Here is a 19,369-nt window from a genome sequence, read left to right as displayed (position 1 = left end):
TACACGCGAGCCTGCACTCGCTCGCTCGCTCTCCCGCACCGACTTCCTGCCTGCCTGCCTGCCTGCCTGCGCTCTCTCTCCTCTCTTTTCTTTTACTTCTTCTCCCCCTTAACCGGCTCGCGCTTCTCTATATATGCGGGGAGGACATGGCAGCTGCAGCCCATCAGCCACAGGAACAATCATGGATGTGGGCAGTTTCCCACCTGTGCACTTAAGTGAGAAACGCAGACACCGCAGATCGCAGCTCGCAACTGCTACCACGCCCCCTCGCTAAGCCGCGAGCTATACCCACAGCCTGGCTCGTGGCTCGTTACGCGAGCCAATTGCTCGCGTTTAGATCTGAATTTTTCGCTCATACTTCCTCGTATTTTGAATTTCTCGTATACAGAGGTGATCGTATCTCGAGGTTCCACTGTATATATATATATATATATATATATATATATAAAATATATGTGTTTATGTATATATATATATATATACACATTATATTATATATATATATAATATATGTGTATATGTATGTATATATATAATATATGTGTATATGTATGTATATATATATGTGTATATGTATTATATATATATATATATATATATATATATATATATATATATATATATGACAGCAACACTCATAACAATGACAACACAATTACATTGACAATCATGTTACGTTATTTTTAAAATGTTTCCTTTACTTTTTCATAACCTCTTTAACACACTACTTCTCCGCTGCGAAGCGCGGGTATTTTGCTAGTAAGAATATAAAATGATATCGTGTCTTGATAGTCATTTCTGGCAGTACACATTACATATTCTATTTACTTTCACTTTCCCTTTTTTATATTCCTACCCTGCATTTCCTTTGAGAATAAAACATTTCTCCAGAATTTTGTCCCCACATTAATTTGTTCTGCTTCTTTATTAGTTGTGACATAACTTTATGTCTATTCTTTCCTGATTTCTGTTGGCTGTATTTTTTTTTCCTACTCAACCTCAGTATATTTAATTTCTCTCAGGTCATTCTCTAGGTCAGGGGTTCTCAAACTTTCATATTTCGCGCCCCCCCCCCCCCCCCTTTTCTACCTGGAATAATTCTGCACTCCCCTGCATAATATAAGATAGATGAGAATAACCCATGATACAACTAACAAAGGTATGATACTCGTGCAGTGTCGCGGTATCCTATCATTTTTACATCCATAAGATTTGCATATATTCGGCTAACTTCGATGAAATATTTGCAATTTTTTTTTTTTTAAAGTGCTTTATTAACTGTTACAATGCCTTGTGTGGTTTTTGGTAGTAATTCTAATCCCAAAAGCAAAGAATAAATTATTTATTCTCCATCCATCCATTTTCCACCCGCTGAATCCAAACACAGGGTCACGGGGGTCTGCTGGAGCCAATCCCAGGGCACAAGGCAGGAACCAATCCCGGGCAGGGTGCCAACCCACCGCAGGACACACCCAAACACCAAGCACACACTAGGGCCAATTTAGAATCGCCAATCCACCTAACCACATGTCTTTGGACTGTGGGAGGAAACCGGAGCAAACCCACGCAGACACGGGGAGAACATGCAAACTCCACGCAGGGAGGACCCGGGAAGCGAACCGAGGTCCCCAGGTCTCCCAACTGCGAGGCAGCAGAACTACCCACTGCGCCACCGTGCCGCCCTTATTTATTCTTATTTAATTATTTTTTTATGTAAAGAAACGATTAAATATGTTTTAATTTTTAAAAATCTCGTAAACGAGGACACTGATGAAGTCAATCTGTGCGAGACAAACGTATTTTCGTCCGATAAATATTATACCGCTGTTAGTTGTATCATGAAAATTACCCAATACGCAGTAAATTATTTAACTCAATTTGGCAATATTGGCTACGCTGCCAATGTGGTGTAGTCGCGCCGCATTATCACCTGATCTACTGTTACCTGAATGTTCGCGACAGATACCGATACGTCTCACACTTTAAAGCAACCACATATTAGTCATTAGATCTATGCCTTAGAAATGTTTTATTTTAATTTTAGTTATAATACATTCGTTGTGATTATATGCTTGCAAATTTAAATTTGAAATAAAAATGTAAAAATTAATTTTGATGTCTTGTTCATTTATTCGACGCCCACCTTGTACAGCTTCAAGGCCCCCCTACAGTTTGAGAACCACTGCTATAGGTCAGTTAGTCATTTTTATAGAGCTGCCCTTAAATCCATTTGACAAAAAGGGTGAATTACGCTGGTCTGGTAAATCTGCTGCATTGCTTTACTTCCTCCTATAATCCAATATATCCAGAGCTATTTAACCCTTCCCATTAATCCGGGCTTGGGACCAGCATGCAGAAACACACTGGTTTGTGCATCCCCTGTGGCTGGGTTAGCTATTTAATCAACAAAGCATCTAATAAATAAAGTAAATATTTCACTTCATTCAGCTGTGAAAATTACGAGTCTTAAACTTGCTAAACATATTTCATCTTAATGATATGATAGGATTTTCTAAGTTCTTTTTATTGCCTTTTTATCTGCTTTTTCTGAATCATTGCTATTCTTGCTAGCTGTCGTGTAAATGCGTCTGAAATTTTAACGCTGAGTTACCACAGAAAGGAGAAGAGACTGTCAGACTGGAACTTGTAATGACACAGCTAGCGAAACAATACAATATAATAAAATGAGAAGGATATCGCACTAAAAATGTAGCAGACAATATTGTGAGTTTAAAAACAGAAGGTCACAGGTAAAGGTCTTCCTATGGATTTCACAAGGTTTTTAATCAACATTAATGGCCTCACCCACCCAGGGATGAGAAAGAATCTGGGTGCATCAAAGTAGATGAACATTAGTAAATACTTTACAATAGCTTAATACAACAAATGCAAAAAGCAAGGCGTGTAGAAACACAATACAAAAAAGCAAAGAGCAAACAATTAAAATATTTAAAAAACAAGCATTTGAAGAGTCTGAATATTTTGTAAGGTATTATATTTTATTTGAATAACATGTCTAATTGGGGTTTAAATTTTAATCTGAACCTTATTTTAATTTAAAAATGTGTACATCCAAGTATAAAGAGGCAAATTTTACTTGTTAAGTCTGCATTTCCTGTATCAGAGATTAACACAACTACTGAGTTGGCAAAGAAGCAAACATTGAGTATGACCTGTAAAACAAGAATTTTCACAGTCCAAGTAGTTACAGTTTCAAGCTTTGAGTAATATTCAAGCAAACAAGGATGTTTGCAAGGACTACATGTTTCTCCAGAACTGTGTAACATTGACATTTGCAAACAAAAAAACTGAACTTATTTTGTACTGAGTCAGAACTGTTGTGTAGTGGCAGGGGTGTTCCATTGGCATGTTAGCTTATAAGGGATAATAAGGCAGAACATTCTATTATCCATTACCAATGCAAAGCTAACAATATACTGTACTGCACTTACATCAGTTTAATGTTAACCTAACAAAAGTACAGTTACAGTTGACATTGAACATATTTAGGTCAGTACTTATCAAGACACATACAGCAAGCAATTTTTAAAGACTTTCAATTTTTCTCATACTTCAAACAAACACCTTGGTATTTTGGGGAAGTAGTGAATATTATTTAACAAGTTACAAATGAAATTTCACACATTTCATATTGTGAAAAAATATACTGTGAGCACCATAACTGTCATTAAATTATTACATTTTACCTGTAGTTATTTTAAAATTCTTTGATTTCCCTAAATGTCTACTAAGGATACTGTGGTGGGTTGGCACCCTGCCTGGGATTAGTTCCTGCCTTGTGCCCTGTGTTGGCTGGGATTGGCTCCAGCAGACCCCCGTGACCCTATGTTCGGATTCAGTGGGTTGGATAATGGCTGGATGGATCTACTAAGTATAAGGCAAACATTATCACTTATTAAAATGCAATGCAAATGTAAAGAAAATGAAAAAATACTGATGCCAAAGGTGCTGATTTTTATCTATGAAGGACTTTTGTTCCCTTTATTTGTTTTACTGGCTAGTGGTGAAGGTGGAGTTACTCTAATTATAACTGAAGTGAAAAGCAACTGAGATAAAATTCTGTTAGTCTAAACTGCTACCTGAAAAATGAGGCTCAGGTTTGATTGTCTGTTAAGTGCGCTTGGCTTGCTGATGATTTGTGGCACTGCAATGTTTTTTGTTTCAATGAAACAAGATTTGTATCAGCTTGTTAAACAATTGCATCAGTCTGGAACAGAAAGCAAGATCTGGCAAGATGAGATGATGAGGAACGTCAGGAAAAATGAGCTACTAATAAAGCAAATTAGTGGTAAGTGCATCCATAATATGATGAGAAATGTTATAAGTGAATATAAGTGATACTTCATATCCTAAATAAACTGTAGATAAAATACTAAAGAATATGATTGCTTTATAGAATACATTTAACAGTGTCACAAATATATTAATTATATTAATATCTAGAAGAATACAGGTGAATCATGAAATGTTACTCTTTTTGAACATATAACAATTGGAAGTGTGTTTTCTGATTTATTTTTTGTTATTTTCTGAAAAGTGTTTATCCAGTTGGATGTTCATTGCTTTGAAAGAAAGAAAGAAAGAAAGAAAGAAAGAAAGAAAGAAAGAAAGAAAGAAATAAAGAAAGAAAGAAAGAAAGAAAGAAAGAACAGTTTAGTGTTAAGATACTCTTTTTTTAAATAGCTTGGCTAATTAGTGGGGTTGAAATCAATTTAAACGGGGTACTAACTTGGACTTTAGGCTGTTTTGAGAACCAGGAAATTATAAAAAAAAAATCAGTGTTTGTACAGAAAAAATGTGTGTGGCTGGGAGTCAAGCAGAACTATATAAAATAAGCATGGGTTTGATAAGAAGCTGTATTAAAGAATATTTAAAATTTAACGGAAGCACACTGCACAAGCTACTGCATGTGACTGTGCATGTCTGGCTGAGAGCCTGTCAGATTTAATGTTTAGTGCGGAAGACGAACAAAGACAGTGTGTGCCGCAGCATAGCAGGGTACATTGAGTATATACAGTACAGAATGTGCAGGGGACTAGGCAAGAGTGAAGCACATGGAGATCTAGGTGTGAGAAGATCATGGGTTTAGTGTGTGCAAGCCTGTCCTTAATGTGCTCTAAAGAACTTGGATCGGTGCATCACACATTGTAGTTGAAGTAGTAGTAACATACAGAGCACAGTGAAATTCTTATTTGCATGTTTGAGCTACATGCAAAAGATCATCACTCTATGGTGCCATGATAGTAAGATTGTACTATGGATCAGGCATGAGAACAAATATGGCATGTGGAGTACCTGAATTGCTTAGTTTAGAGAAAGGGAAATGTTTATTTGAACTAGCACTATCTCAGTACTGACAGGATCTGATGGCATTTTAATATCAGTTTGCACTCACACCCTGTTCATTTGTATTGCACATTGTGAGTGAAACGGGTCCATGTCTTCAGACTGACCTTTGTTTATTTGTTGCACTCTTTTATTTCAACTTTAAAAGGAACACTGGGAAAAATTAAAAAAATAAAATCTTACAACTCTAATACATGACATGCAAATATAAAGTAGAAACAGAGCAAAACAATCATTTATTGCACAATCATTTTACCTCACACTGAGTCATCAGCCAGTGAAATTCAATCTCATTTTCAAGTTCTGTCTTGTCTGTTCTGAGGATGGACAGGAAAAAAGAAGATCCTGCAGAGAAAGATCAATTTTTTAGACAGAACAAAGGAATGGGTTTAATTGACATTTCCAGTTAAAGTCTGCTTTTTTCCCCTCTTCATTTGCTGATTTTCTACTAGCTTCTGTCTTACATTAGCTGGCACTACATAAATTGGGCCGCTGAGTCTGAGAAGTGTGGTCTGTACTGTTTAGTTGTGTAAAGCAAATCATCTTTGAAAACATTAAAATGTATTTGCTATAAACATGATTTATTTTTAAAGTTTTTCACACTTTTTAAGCCTTTATTTTGGACTTTATATGTGCAATTGTGTTTTTTTGAGTTACTAAATCAAATTTTAACATTTATTTTTAGTTCTGAACTAATTTTCAAAATGTTTTGCATTTTTTCAAACACCACTCTGTTTTTAATGGCCACTGTAGATTCTTTAGCTGGTGGTTGTGACTTAGCACTACACACTTCCTAGTTACTCAAGATTGAGAATAATAACTTCTTGGTGTGTGTTTTGCTTCATTTTTGCCCTTATATTACAGACTTTTGAGTTTTGCTTTTCTGCCATGATTTTTGCGTAAAGTTTGAGCTTTGGTGAAAGATAGGACTGATATTGGGTTTAGACTTTAGCTTGGCATAACGAATTTGCTTGTCCTTCTGGTCCCATTATAAAAATTGCCTTGCCACTTCCACTGGACACAGCGTTATTTTATGAATTTTATTGATTTGCTTACTTTTTGAATTTGTGGGTATCATACCATAATGTCATCTTGGCTGCCAATTAATGAAATTGCTAGCGTGCAAAACATTCTACATTACATTAAAATGCTGTGAATTTTTATGAATGTAGTGGTAATATGTTAAAAGTGGGTACAGTAAGCAAGACTTGAATAGATGGTCACCCCTTCATCTCACTTTAGCTGGAAGTATTAACATTGTTAAGATGAATATCCCTTTGTAAGCTTCTCTTTTTATTCCAAAACATTCCAATATACATCAATAAATATTTTTTAAGAAATTAGACTCAACCATAACTTCATTTATTTGGAATTCAAAACATCCACGTATCCAAAGGGCGACCCTACAAAGACCTGAGGCGGAAGGTGGCATGGCTCTACCTAACTTTCATTTTTATTACTGGACAGCAAATACACACGCAATAAAAACCTGAACATTGACACAAATAGATGAACAGACACAGGCTTGGTCAGCAATAGAAATAAAACCCTGCAGTACTTCTTTATATTCCTTGCTTTGTACCACAATAAGTACAAGTCATCGCCAATATACTAACAACCCAATTGTGCTTCACTCACTCAGAATATAGAACCAATGTAGGAAGCATTTTAAGATAGAGAAGCTTTTATCTGTGGCACCTCTGCACGAGAACCACCTTTTTCCACCCTCGCAAACGTACACAGTTTTTAATGTCTGGAAAACATTCAGGATTAAATTACTTAGAGATCTGTACATCGACAACGTCTTTGCATCCTACGACAATTACATTCCAAATTTAACTTTCCAGCAACACATTTCTTTCACTACCTTCAAATTAGAAACTTTGTTAAACAAAACCTTCCCAATTTTCCTCACCTCCCACTTATCTCTATGCAAGACAAAATATTGCTCAGTCTCAAGGACTCAGACAGCATTTCCGTAATATATAAAACAATTTTACAGTCCCTCCCTTTCAAAGATCCAAGAGTACAGTGGAAAAAGGATCTCTCACTCAGCATTTCAGAAAAGGAGTGGAAGGTAGCAATGCAGAGAATTCACTTAAGCTCCATATGCACAAAGCATACAATTACTCAACTCAAAATTATATATTGAGCACATCTCTCTCATTTAAAATTGTCCAAAATATTTTCAGGGCAAGATCCAATCTGCGACTGTTGCAGTTAAGTTCCAGCCTCATTGGGTCACATGTTTTGGGCCTGCACCAAATTAACATCATTCTGGACCAAAATCTTTAAATGCCTTTCAGACAGCCTTGGTGTCACAATCCCTCCTAACCCACTAACAGCTGTGTTTGGTGTACTCCCAGATGGCCTTAAAGTGGAGAAGGAGAAACAAACTGTAATTGCCTTTACTACACTATTGGCACGAAGACTTATCTTGGTCAACTCTTTAACTCTCCTATTCTAAGTCAGTGGGTAACTGATGTTATATACTATTTGAAACTGGAAATAATCAAATTAGCACTTTGAGGATCTGTGTAACATTTTTTCAAAACCTGGCAGGATCTAATCAATAACATTTTAGAATAAGCATTTAAATTGAGGATGCAGGTTGTTTCCCCTCTTTTACTCCATTTATCCATCCATCCAGCCATTTTCCAACCCGCTGAATCCGAACACAGGGTCACAGGGGTCTGCTGGAGCCAATCCCAGCCAACACAGGGCACAAGGCAGGAACCAATCCCGGACAGGGTGCCAACCCACCGCAGGACACACACAAGCACACCCACACACCAAGCACACACTAGGGCCAATTTAGAATCGCCAATCCACCTAACCAGCATGTCTTTGGACTGTGGGAGGAAACCGGAGCGCCCGGAGGAAACCCACGCAGACACGGGGAGAACATGCAAACTCCACGCAGCGAGGGGCCCGGGAAGCGAACCCGGGTCCCCAGGTCTCCCAACTGCGAGGCAGCAGCGCTACCCACTGTGCCACCATGCCGCCCCCATTTATCTTTATTCATTTATTAATGTATCTATTTTTTTATTTTTACTAGCTTAAAGTTTTACTCTGCTGGCCTAGCTCTCTTTCTCAGGGGTGGGGTTGATTTGTTTTCGAACCTATTTTTATAAAACTTGATTTATCTGTATGGAATGTTATTTGATTTTAATAAAATCAATAAAATCAAAAAAAAGTGGGTACAGTAAATTGGATATTGGATAAAACAAAATTACTCATCCATCCATTTATTGCCCCTTATCCAGGTCCGGGTTGGAGGGAAGTAGTAAAACAAAAACGCCCAGCTGTTTCTTTTCCCTGCCACCTCCAACAATTCCTCCATGGCAGAGGCGTTCCAAGGCCATTCTCTCCTGGAATGGATTTCAGATTTTAATACTTGGATTAATGCTAACTTCCTTAGATTGAATGCCAAAAAGACTGAAGTATTTTTAGTTGTCTCCAAGTCAGTTGCCGGCAGGATGTTAGACTTCACGATTGTTGTTGTATTGGTTCATCCTTTACAACATTTGTGCAATTTTGGCATCTTTTTTTTTAAAAAAATGCTTACCTTTTATCTTCACAGAAGCTCACCTTCTGTATCAAACCACAAAGCCGCTCATCTTCATCCATTACTTAATAGTAGAGACACAGAAACACTTCTCTATGCTTTCATTATTTCTTGTCTTGACTATTGCAACTTCCTGTTTGCTGGCCTACCTGATAAAATACCCCTGTGATTACAATATATCCAGAGTACGGCTGCTAAAGGTCTCAAACACACACCAAGCAAACAGAACACATTATTACGCATTATTGTTCTTTACCATTTCCAGGTCTGCTTCTTTCTTTGTGTATCAAGTATAACCTTGTGCTCATTACTTTCAAAGTTTTACATGGTCAAGCTCCCTCACATTTTGCTCACTTTCTTCATTGCTGTCCTTAGGTTCTCTAATAATCATACATAACATTAAAATGTTACAACATGGTGGTAGAGTGGTTAGCATTGGTGCCTTATGGCTCCTGGGTTCAAATCCCAGCCTGGTGAGTGTATATGACTGAAGTCTGTACATGCACAATGGCTGACCCTCTGCTCTGACCCCCAAAGAGCGTGCAAAAAGCCAATTTCTCCTCACCTTTATTCAATGTGACTTAACAACATTTGAGATACAACTGATTACATTTCTTTTGTTTTTTCCAATAGGAGCACAGGCAGGTGAAATGACTTGGTCATCGTTACACAGTGTCAGTAGCAGGATTTGAACCCAAAACCACAGGATATGAAGGCCATAACCTTAACCACTTTGCCACACTGTTGCCTATTGAGCATTTTGATCCAAAGGATCCATACACTTTTGTATAGTTGTAAAGAAACTTAATGCGAAATTATTTTTCTCTGAATGCTGTCTGTTTTATGTGGCTTTGGAAGTTGATTTATGATACTTTTTTGATACACTGCAAAACTTGTCGCACACGCTGCATCACAAAGCATCTTTTTCTTTGCCTCCATTACAACATGGTAATTGATGTTAAAAGTCTGTGAAAAGTGCAATCAACCACAATAATTGAATAAGTCTTCCTTATTCTATATGGTTTATGTTGATATATTATTAATGAGTATTTGAGAATTTAATGCGCACCATTCTTTAAAAGTTTTTTTTATTATTATTTTTAGTGCTACTGAATTAATCTATGTGTGAATTAAATTATTTCATCTTGTTAAAATAAAAGACCCAAAATATACTTAGTAAACACAACATAATTTAAGTAAAATATACTAAATTTATTTAGGTAGAAAAATGTAACATAAAATTAATTAAATCACAAAATGTATTTTTCTGGGTGAGTTGCATTTACTTAACAAATTGTAGTAAACTCTACCTAAAATATATTTACTGATACTAAAAATAACCAAATGGAAAAAAATAATTGTGCAACCACTTACCTTAAAAAATGCAATTACTTTCTAAAAGCATTTTTTTAGAGAGCTTGGATTTTATTCTTTGTACTTTAGTTTTTCTCACACATCTCTACAATGACACAATATTGTTTTTTGCAAGAGTATGCATTGAGATGAACTGGTGCATCAGCCAGGTTATTTATTCCCAATGGCACTAGGATATATATATATATATATATATATATATATATATATATATATATATATATATATATATATATATATATATATATATACTGTATACATCAGCCTTGCTGACCATGAACTGGACTCAGTGGATTTTGATTTTTTTTTCACAATATGGTCAATCTTCAACATATAGATTTGGTAAGAATAAAGGCTGTAGGAGTCAAAAGAAAACCTGTGATTTTGGAGCAGGAGTAAATCAGCACACAAAGGAATAACCAAACAAGTTACCACTGTAAATAAATAAAGTTTCTATGAGGAAACTTCATTTATTTATTTCAAATTTTTGCACAATTATATTACTAATTTCCTTATCTTGGCATCATTTAGGTGCATGTACAGTATATAGTGGACATCAAAAGTTTACATAGATATGGAAATTTCAGCATTTGTATATTTAAAGGGTAAAGTAAAAACAGATCAAGTTAGACTTTTTCATGTTTAATAAGATTTTGTAACCAAGCATATTTAAACGATTCTGATTAGCATTAAATCAAATCTGAAATGTTTTTGTATTAGCATTACAAGGCAAGCAAAGTGATCATTAGCTGCTATGTAAATTTCATCATATACAGTAGGTAACGAAAGCACATACTTTTCTCAGAAGTAAAAATGTTTTGTCTTCTTGCCAGCCTTAAGGTGATTTACTGTAAATTCAGTATTGTGCAATGGTTGTCTACCAAAGGAAATAAAACATATTAGCCCGGCAACCCACACAAGAATAATCTAGTTATGATTTGGAAAATAACTCGATCTGATAAAAAAACATTTTTAAAAAGTTATTGATTCAGCATATCTTGAGAAAAGTTCACATGAAAGTCATAACTGGTTTTACAAGGTAAAGTTAACTCAAATATCGCTATACTTTGACTCTTTACCTGTTGTTCTTTTATCATATTTAGCCCATTTGTTATTGGATATCTCAAACTGCAGTACTGTTTTACCATTTCCATATAAAATCTGAATTTGACTGTCTCATGAAAACAACATATTCCTTCATATATTAAATACAGAGAAAATGAAAAAAATTAATACATTTGTATAGTACAAGGAAAGAGCAAGAGTACATTTTAGTATTTTTGATATGCAGGCATTTACTTGAAGTCCAACAGGCTGCTGAAGGTCTGAAATCAAAGCTGGCAGCAGTTTCAGAGTTTGCCAGGTAGGCACCATGAAGTTAAACTATTGAGAATCTGAATACATCACCGCCTTTATTCCCTGCAAAGTTGCAGAGTTCTGCTTACCTGCAGCACGGACCATTCAACTCTCTGAGAAGAGCAGAGCACAGCATTGTATGAGGGGCCAAAAAGCCATAAATCACCTAATTTTGTGTGTAATCTATTGCTTTATATATGAAGACTATTGGTTTATGAGTATTTACTATTGGTTTGCATGCATACTTCATTGGTTGGGGTGATAACAATACTGGTTTCATTCATATGAACTATAGAGGTTTGTGTCCATTGTAGGTGACCCAAGGGATGGATGGGTATCCCTATCAGCACAGGAATAATAAGGTGTCCCGGCTGGAGTTTGCCCCCAGTTACTCCATCCTTTCATTAGGGCATCTATGCTGAGTAAGGTATCCTCTTCCATCCTGGGCAGGATGCCCATCCATCTTTTGGGGCACCTAAATAATTCTCCCCTCAGTTGAGCCCCATGGGGCTCAGCAGCCAGTCCCACAAGGGGTGCAGTCTTTAACGAGAAACCTCTGGAATCTTTCCTTTTTGTCCTGCAGAAGAAAAAAATGGCATAATCAGACTTGGCATCAGATCCCCTTTGTCTTCTGAAGGGACAGAACTTCCAAAGGTGACCCCTTCCGCGGCACTCATAACACCATTTTTCTCTTTTATTTTGGAAGCAGGTCACAAATTCTCCCCACGGAAACCTACGGGTCTGGGAGGACCAGCTGAAACTGACTACAAGGTTTCCAGCTCTTTCTTATAAGGAAAGGTTTGCTTTCCCAGCATGCTTTCCTTTTTACTATGTGGTATTTTGACAGTTTGCCACTTAATGTTTGGGAGATGTGTCCCTTGCTGTCTTTACCTTTATGTCAGGCCTTCTCACCTTTTTTTGGGGACTTTATCTCTTCGATGGTACTTAACTCAGTATCCTTTATGTTAAAGAGGTATTCCAGTGTCCCTCCCACAAAGTTGTCTTCGAGATTGTACGGACTCCTTACTGACGGACAGAGACCAGAGATCTATTGCCCATCGATCTACTTGTTGCTGGATGGCTTTCTTACTGGATTTTTGGCCCATTCTTGGCAAGATGTGATGTGCCACTAGTGTGTGTTAATCAGTCTGGGTTTTGGTCACAAATTTAAAAAAACCACAGGTTTTCTGCCAAACAGACGACCAGAAAATCCTGCAGACTACACCACTGTGACCACACAAGGGTGCCAGAGAACCCCAAAATCACAGATCTAGCAATTACCACGTGTAAATAAAGTAAAATAAAGGATTTTTTATTCTTCTCCCAGTCACTTTCTTCCCTCCTCTCCCAGTCACAAGCCACAATAATACAAAAAATGATAAATCAAAACAATTGTTCCTCCTTCTCCACCTCCTTTGAGTTTTGCCCACTGCCTCCCAACTCTGACTCTCTGAGCCAAGGTAGTGGGTTCCCTTTAAAGTGAACCCGAGAGTACTTCCAGTGATGTGACGTGGCCTGTTGTAAGCACTTCTGGGTTATATACAAACCGAAGAGGTTTTCCCCCGGAAGCTCCCTGTATCATCCCCCATGGATCCCTACAGCTCCCATGTAGCCCTGCGAGTGTCCAGACTGGGAATCTATATGAAGAACACTGCCCCTAGAATGGTGGGGGATGAACTGCTCCCTTACTGGGTTCTGCAGTCTATCAGCATCCTAATCAGGACAGGAATAATAATAAGGAATCCTCTTCCATCCTGGCTGGGACGCCCAATTGTCCTTTGGGGCACCCGCACCATATATTATTGATTTGTTTGTGAACTATATATGTATATGTATACTACTGGTCTGCATATGGACTATATTGATTTGCACTTGTGTATCACTTGTTCAGGTGCCTTTATTTTTGGTTTGTGACTGCATTGGTTTATGCTTGTTTGCTATTAGTTTGCATATGAATTATATTGGCTTGCATTCATATACTACTGCTCTAGCAATAGATTTGTATATGCACTAGATAGGTTTCATGCACATCTTATACCAGTTTCATGTGGGTGATATATCCATTTTGCACTTGAACTCTGCTGGTTTTATGTGTGCACCAGATCAATTATATGTCAGAACTGTACTGTTTAATGTGTGTACTATGCCAGTTTTGTGTACAAAACATACTAGTTGTGCATACTATATAAACTATATTGGTAGTTAATGTGATCTCCAGTGGCTCATTGGCTGGAAGAGTCATTTCAAGAGCATGCAGAGAAGCCAGGAGAGACAGAGTTATGTATTAAAACAGCACAATATTTTCTTTTTAGCACAAAAAGTTTACAGAAGGACTTGGTGGTAATTATTATTGTTTAACAGTATTTGTCCTTTAGAACTTTAAGTAAAACAGAAAATACGAAAAGATTGAGACAAGCAGTAAACATTCAGCAGTTTAGCTAAAGTTATAACTTTCAAACTAGACTATTCATTGAAATGTTATTTAAGACAGGGTAATTAAGCTGCAGTGATTAATTAATTTTTGAACTGCTTCATTTCTTAAAATGGTGCCAGTTAAGTGACTTTTTTTCTTTCAAAAAATCATCACATTCCTCAAGCTGCACCTCAAGAATTCTCTCAGCTTTACTAAAGTTTACACAAAGTATTTCCAATGGCAGTGATATACTCCAGGAATCAATTCTGTTTTGAATGATAACTGATTTGGTTCAAGTCCCATGCTCTCCCTGTTTCTGTATAGGTTTCCTTCAGGTGCTCTTGCTTCCTTCCCAGTTCAAGATTTTGCATTAAGTTTAACATAAAGTTTTCCTTCTCATCACACTATTTAAAGTGGTTTGATAAATGTCCATCCACTGGTATCGTGAAGGACGTGCTTGTTAGATCACTGAGAACTGTAAGAAAAATACAAAAACTGTGGTGTCTGAGCATAGAACCCCCAGAATGCAAACTGGGATGGGAACTTTTTTTTTTAATGTGTGATGCATCTTGGGTGCTTCTAGAAGAAATCATGGGAAAAATGGAAGAGTAAGCATCTCTGAGGCTTGATAGAAAAAAGGTTTGGCAAACAACCGTGAAGAAAAGATAGACGAAGAAAGATAGAACATAGAAGATAAAGAAAGGCTGTTGACATTTAGTTCACTAAAATTAGTGTCAGTCAATAGAGTTAAAGCTTTCATACTAGACAGTTTGTAAAAATGTAATTTAAGATGTTCCTTAACTGTTACATTCCTTAACTGGTGCTATGAGTCAAGTGATTAAGTTAAGTGACCTGTGGCTGATTATTACTGAAATAAGCTCCATCTTCCCTATGGCACGGCATAAGCATGTTTGGAAAATGGATAGATGGAGATTGTTTTAACAATACATTTGTTTCTAACTTTGCACTTCTAGCAACATTCATGTGAGAAATGTGCTTGAATCGAAACAAAAAGTTTTGCGTTTTTATTATATGGCCATTGTTATTTGTCTCTTTATGACTCTGTGGTCATTATCATAATAATTTTATTCTTGAATCCCAGTACGGTACTGATTTTCTAGTTTGGGACCTCAGATTAAAAAGTTTAACAACCACTAATATAAAAGGAATGGGAGCTGACAATCTCATGAGATGCATCACACCCAAATTTTTAACATGCAGAGTTTGAGGATGACAGGTCCAGGTGAGTAATAAAACAAAACTTTACTCTCTATACATAACTGCTTATGGAGTTCACAGCTGTGAACAACAAGTAACCAAACAGGAATGACTTTTCGAGTTTTGAGCAAAGCCATATTGTCTGGAAAGAAAAGAAAAAAATGCAAACTTCATGCAGACAACAACTGAGAATGTGGCACACAGAAAGCCAGATTCGTCAGTCAAACACAGCTTTGAAAAATTTTTGTTCTAATAACCGCACCCAAATAACTGTGCATAGTATGTGAAGAATTGAAGATGCAAACTGTCATTAGACAATGATTCTAAAAACTGTGATTAAGCAACATTTTTGGTTGTGCCACACTTAAACATGGTCTATTATTTGAAACTTACAAACTTCTAAAAACCAAAAACTAAGAAACACTGAGTTTTGTGTTAAGAGTTTTGCTTTACACTGTACATACTCAAAATGCCTAATCCAATTCAGGACCATGAGTGAGTTAATCCAGATCATGACATTCTACAAATATTCATTTAGAATGCTTTGTTACATTTAAACATATCCAGTAGTCTTAATTCTAAATCTGATACGATGCTGAAATATCTCAATAGACTGTAACATGGTCTTTTGCAGATCAGGCATGGTTTCAGATAAGAGCCTTTTCATTTCTTGCATCTCTTCTTTCATGCCTTTTGCAGAAATGTGCCTACAGTATTTTTTTTTTTTGTTAAGCCAAAGAGAAATGTTTTAGAATATTCCCTACAAAATAATTTACTTGCACCATACACAGTTCTTTTTGCTAGTCTTTCCAGCACTCAAGCCCTAAACCTTTTTTTCACACTTCACTTCATTCACACATCCATTTTCTCGGTAATCCCCTACCTTGTGTACGAATATTTCTACTCAGTTTTGCAAACTGGTGGCACCCAGCGTCAAAGCAGTGCTACTGTTTCTGTGTGTGAAAGGATCAGACTCGACACACTTAAAAAGGTTTGGGGCAGCCACCGTATATTATCCCGGGCTGCAAAGGGTTTGTTTTTGTAGACAGAAATGTATCTGTTGGAGTACAGTCATGAACTGCTCGAGGTTTGGGAAGATGGCGGTTTTAACTGACAAGACTGAAAGTAATGTGTGGGAACCGGAAGTGACCTTCTTCTAATGTCATCTGAGGCACCGGAAGTGATATCAGCCTGTAGGCTGGAACCAGAAATTACATATTTAGCGATGAGTCAGACAGGTTTTCCCAGACATTGAGGAGTTGTGCTCTACCTGCTCCTTTGCAAGTTCTGTCCACTCTTGGGTTTTTAACCACAGGAGCTCTTCAACATGAACTTTCTGACCGATAGGGTATTTCACAAAAATAGAGTCATGTCATGCACGCTGTATAGTATGGTATTATCCGTTTGACAGCTTCATGCACATTGCTATTGGAATGGCGCTGGACAAGTTACATGAATTAATCACCAAAAGAATGAGCTGACATTACAGCATATATAGCTGGAAAACCTATAAAAACAGAAGCTCCACACAGATAGTGTGGCAAAAGGCATGCAGTTCTGTTAAAGATAGCGAGTCACCTCAAATAGCCAAGTAAAGAGAAGAGAATCCATTGTGTTGCTCAGTGCCATGCTACACTATAAAGGTGCCATCAGAGAATTAATTTTCTTATGTAAACAGAAAAGCATTTCCACTCTATTCATGTGCTACACTATAGTCCACAGAAAGTGAGTCTCATTATGCAGGCATGTAGCGTCCTGCTTGCCTGTACCTGAAGAGATATGGTATGATGACCCTGAACCACAAATTGATCAGCCAAATCAGACAGAATTACAACTTCATTTAAATGTAATTACCAGCATGTAAAAACAGGTAATCAGATGCAGCATTTATTTTTTATGGTCAATATTGCATAGTACAGCCCTTATATACCTTAGTTCATTGGTCACATCTCTTATAGCATCCACAACTGCATTTTGTTACTCCAGAACAGTCTGTCAGCACACAGCCAGATGGTCGCTCAGCGATTGCCGAGGCAGAGGTGTTTATGCAGTCAGCGTCTGAAGATGTGCGGGGCACAGCAACATCATTACCACATGAAGTGGTGTCATTGGCACAGGAGTCAGCGTTTGTAATATCGTCTGAAACTCACCTTTTAGATAGATAGATAGATAGATAGATAGATAGATAGATAGATAGATAGACAGACAGACAGACAGACAGACAGACAGACAGACAGACAGACAGACAGATCAACCGTCTGATAGACGCCACAACCGTCTGATAGAACATCTGCATCATCGTATTGCAGATGTTGAAGGATGCCAGCCTTCTAAGGAAGTATAACCGGCTCTGTCCTTTCTTACACAGAGCATCAGTATTGTCAGTCCAGTCTAATTTATCATCCAGCTGCACTCCCAGGTATTTATAGGTCTGTGCCATCTGCACACAGTCACCTCTGAAGATCACGGGGTCCATGAGGGGTCTGGGCCTCCTAAAATCCACCACCAGCTCCTTGGTTTTGCTGGTGTTCAGGTGTAGGTGGTTTGAGTCGCACCATTTAACAAAGTCATTGATTAGTAAATCAATAGTCTTATTTCCCCGGGTGTTACAGTTCACATACTGGGAGAAGGCAGGTAATGTTTTGTCCAGTGTCACATGGTTAAAGTCTCCAGCGATTAGATTTGATTTACTGTATGCAAATGTTAAAGATGCATACAGTGCCACCCCGCTGCCTGCGCTTGGGAAAGCAGATCATAACCTGGTTCTGCTTCAGCCTCACTACACACCAAGAGTGAGGGTCCTACCTAAAACCACATGCTCATTCAGGAAGTGGTCCCCTGAGACAGAGAAGGCTCTGAGAGAATGCTTTGGAACTACAGACTGGGATATCCTGCAGGGATCACATAGTGAGAACATTGAGGAGGTTGTTGACTACACTACTGACTACATCAACTTCTGTATGGACATTGTAGTTCCAGTAAGAACAGTACGCTGCTATGCTAACAACAAGCCATGGATTACAAGTGACATCAAGGGCCTTTTGAACCAGAAGAAAAGGGCTTTAAAAGTGGTGATCAGCATGAGCTCAAGCGCGTGCAGAAAGAACTCCGAGTCCAGCTCAGGGCGGTGAAGGAGCAGTACAGAAGAAAGCTGGAACAGAAGTTGCAGAATAACAGCATGAAGGAAGTGTGGGATGGGATGAAGATCATCACTGGCTGCAGCTCGAAGCGGGGTGCCACCATCGAGATTGATGTGAAGAGAGCAAACCAAATGAACAACTTCTTTAACAGGTTTGACCACCCTAACCCACTCTCACTCTCACCTCGGAGTACTGCACCCTCCACACATCCTTCTGCTGATACCAGCATAGGAGAGACATCCCCACCCATAATTACAACAGCGCAGGTGAGCAGAGAGCTGAGGAGACTGCCAGCAAAGCAGAGGGTCCAGATGGAGTATCGCCACGACTGCTGAAGGTCTGTGCATCGGAGTTGGGGAGTCCTCTACAGCGCATCTTCAACCTGAGCCTGGAACAGGGGAGAGTCCCGAGGCTTTGGAAAACATCTTGCATCACCCCAGTCCCAAAGGTATCACGTCCTAGTGAGCTGAATGTCTTCCGGCCTGTTGCTCTGACATCACATGTGATGAAGACCATGGAGAGGCTGCTGCTTCACCACCTGGGGCCACAGGTTCAACACGCTCTCAACCCTCTGCGGTTTGCATATCAGGAGAAGGTGGGAGCGGAGGATGCCATCATCTATATGCTACACCAATCCCTCTCCCACTTGCACAGAGGCAGTGGTGCTGTAAGAATTATGTTTCTAGACTTCTCTAGCGCCTTCAACAAAATCCAACCTCTGCTCCTTAGGGACAAGCTGACAGAGATGGGAGTAGATTCATACCTGGTGGCATGGATCGTGGACTATCTTACAGACAGACCTCAGTATGTGCGTCTTGAGAACTGCACGTCTGACATTGTGGTCAGCAACACAGGAGCGCCACAAGGGACTGTACTTTCTCCGGTCCTGTTCAGCCTATATACATCGGACTTCCAATACAACTCGGAGTCCTG

At 38.2% G+C, this 19,369-nt stretch overlaps 2 protein-coding genes across 6 annotated transcripts in view; both read left to right on the top strand.

Annotated features, from left to right (window-relative positions):
- LOC114657406 (probable polypeptide N-acetylgalactosaminyltransferase 8) overlaps nucleotides 1-19,369 on the top strand; it is a 526,476-nt gene that overhangs the window by 318,086 nt on the left and 189,021 nt on the right. The gene's annotated exons all lie outside the window — the stretch shown is intronic.
- The window catches only part of LOC114657413 (probable polypeptide N-acetylgalactosaminyltransferase 8), an 83,224-nt gene continuing 67,849 nt past the window's right edge, over nucleotides 3,995-19,369 (top strand). The window contains exon 1 of one of the 2 annotated variants that reach the window (XM_051930785.1): nucleotides 3,995-4,309. In XM_051930785.1, coding sequence (XP_051786745.1) covers nucleotides 4,108-4,309 — 202 coding nt within the window. In that variant the 5' untranslated portion in view covers nucleotides 3,995-4,107. The remainder of the gene's footprint in view (nucleotides 4,310-19,369) is intronic. The other variant, XM_051930779.1, reaches the window with a different exon arrangement.

This window comes from Erpetoichthys calabaricus, chromosome 1, assembly GCF_900747795.2.
Source record: "Erpetoichthys calabaricus chromosome 1, fErpCal1.3, whole genome shotgun sequence".
Taxonomy (NCBI): domain Eukaryota; kingdom Metazoa; phylum Chordata; class Cladistia; order Polypteriformes; family Polypteridae; genus Erpetoichthys; species Erpetoichthys calabaricus.
This window is presented reverse-complemented; position numbering and strand designations above follow the sequence as displayed.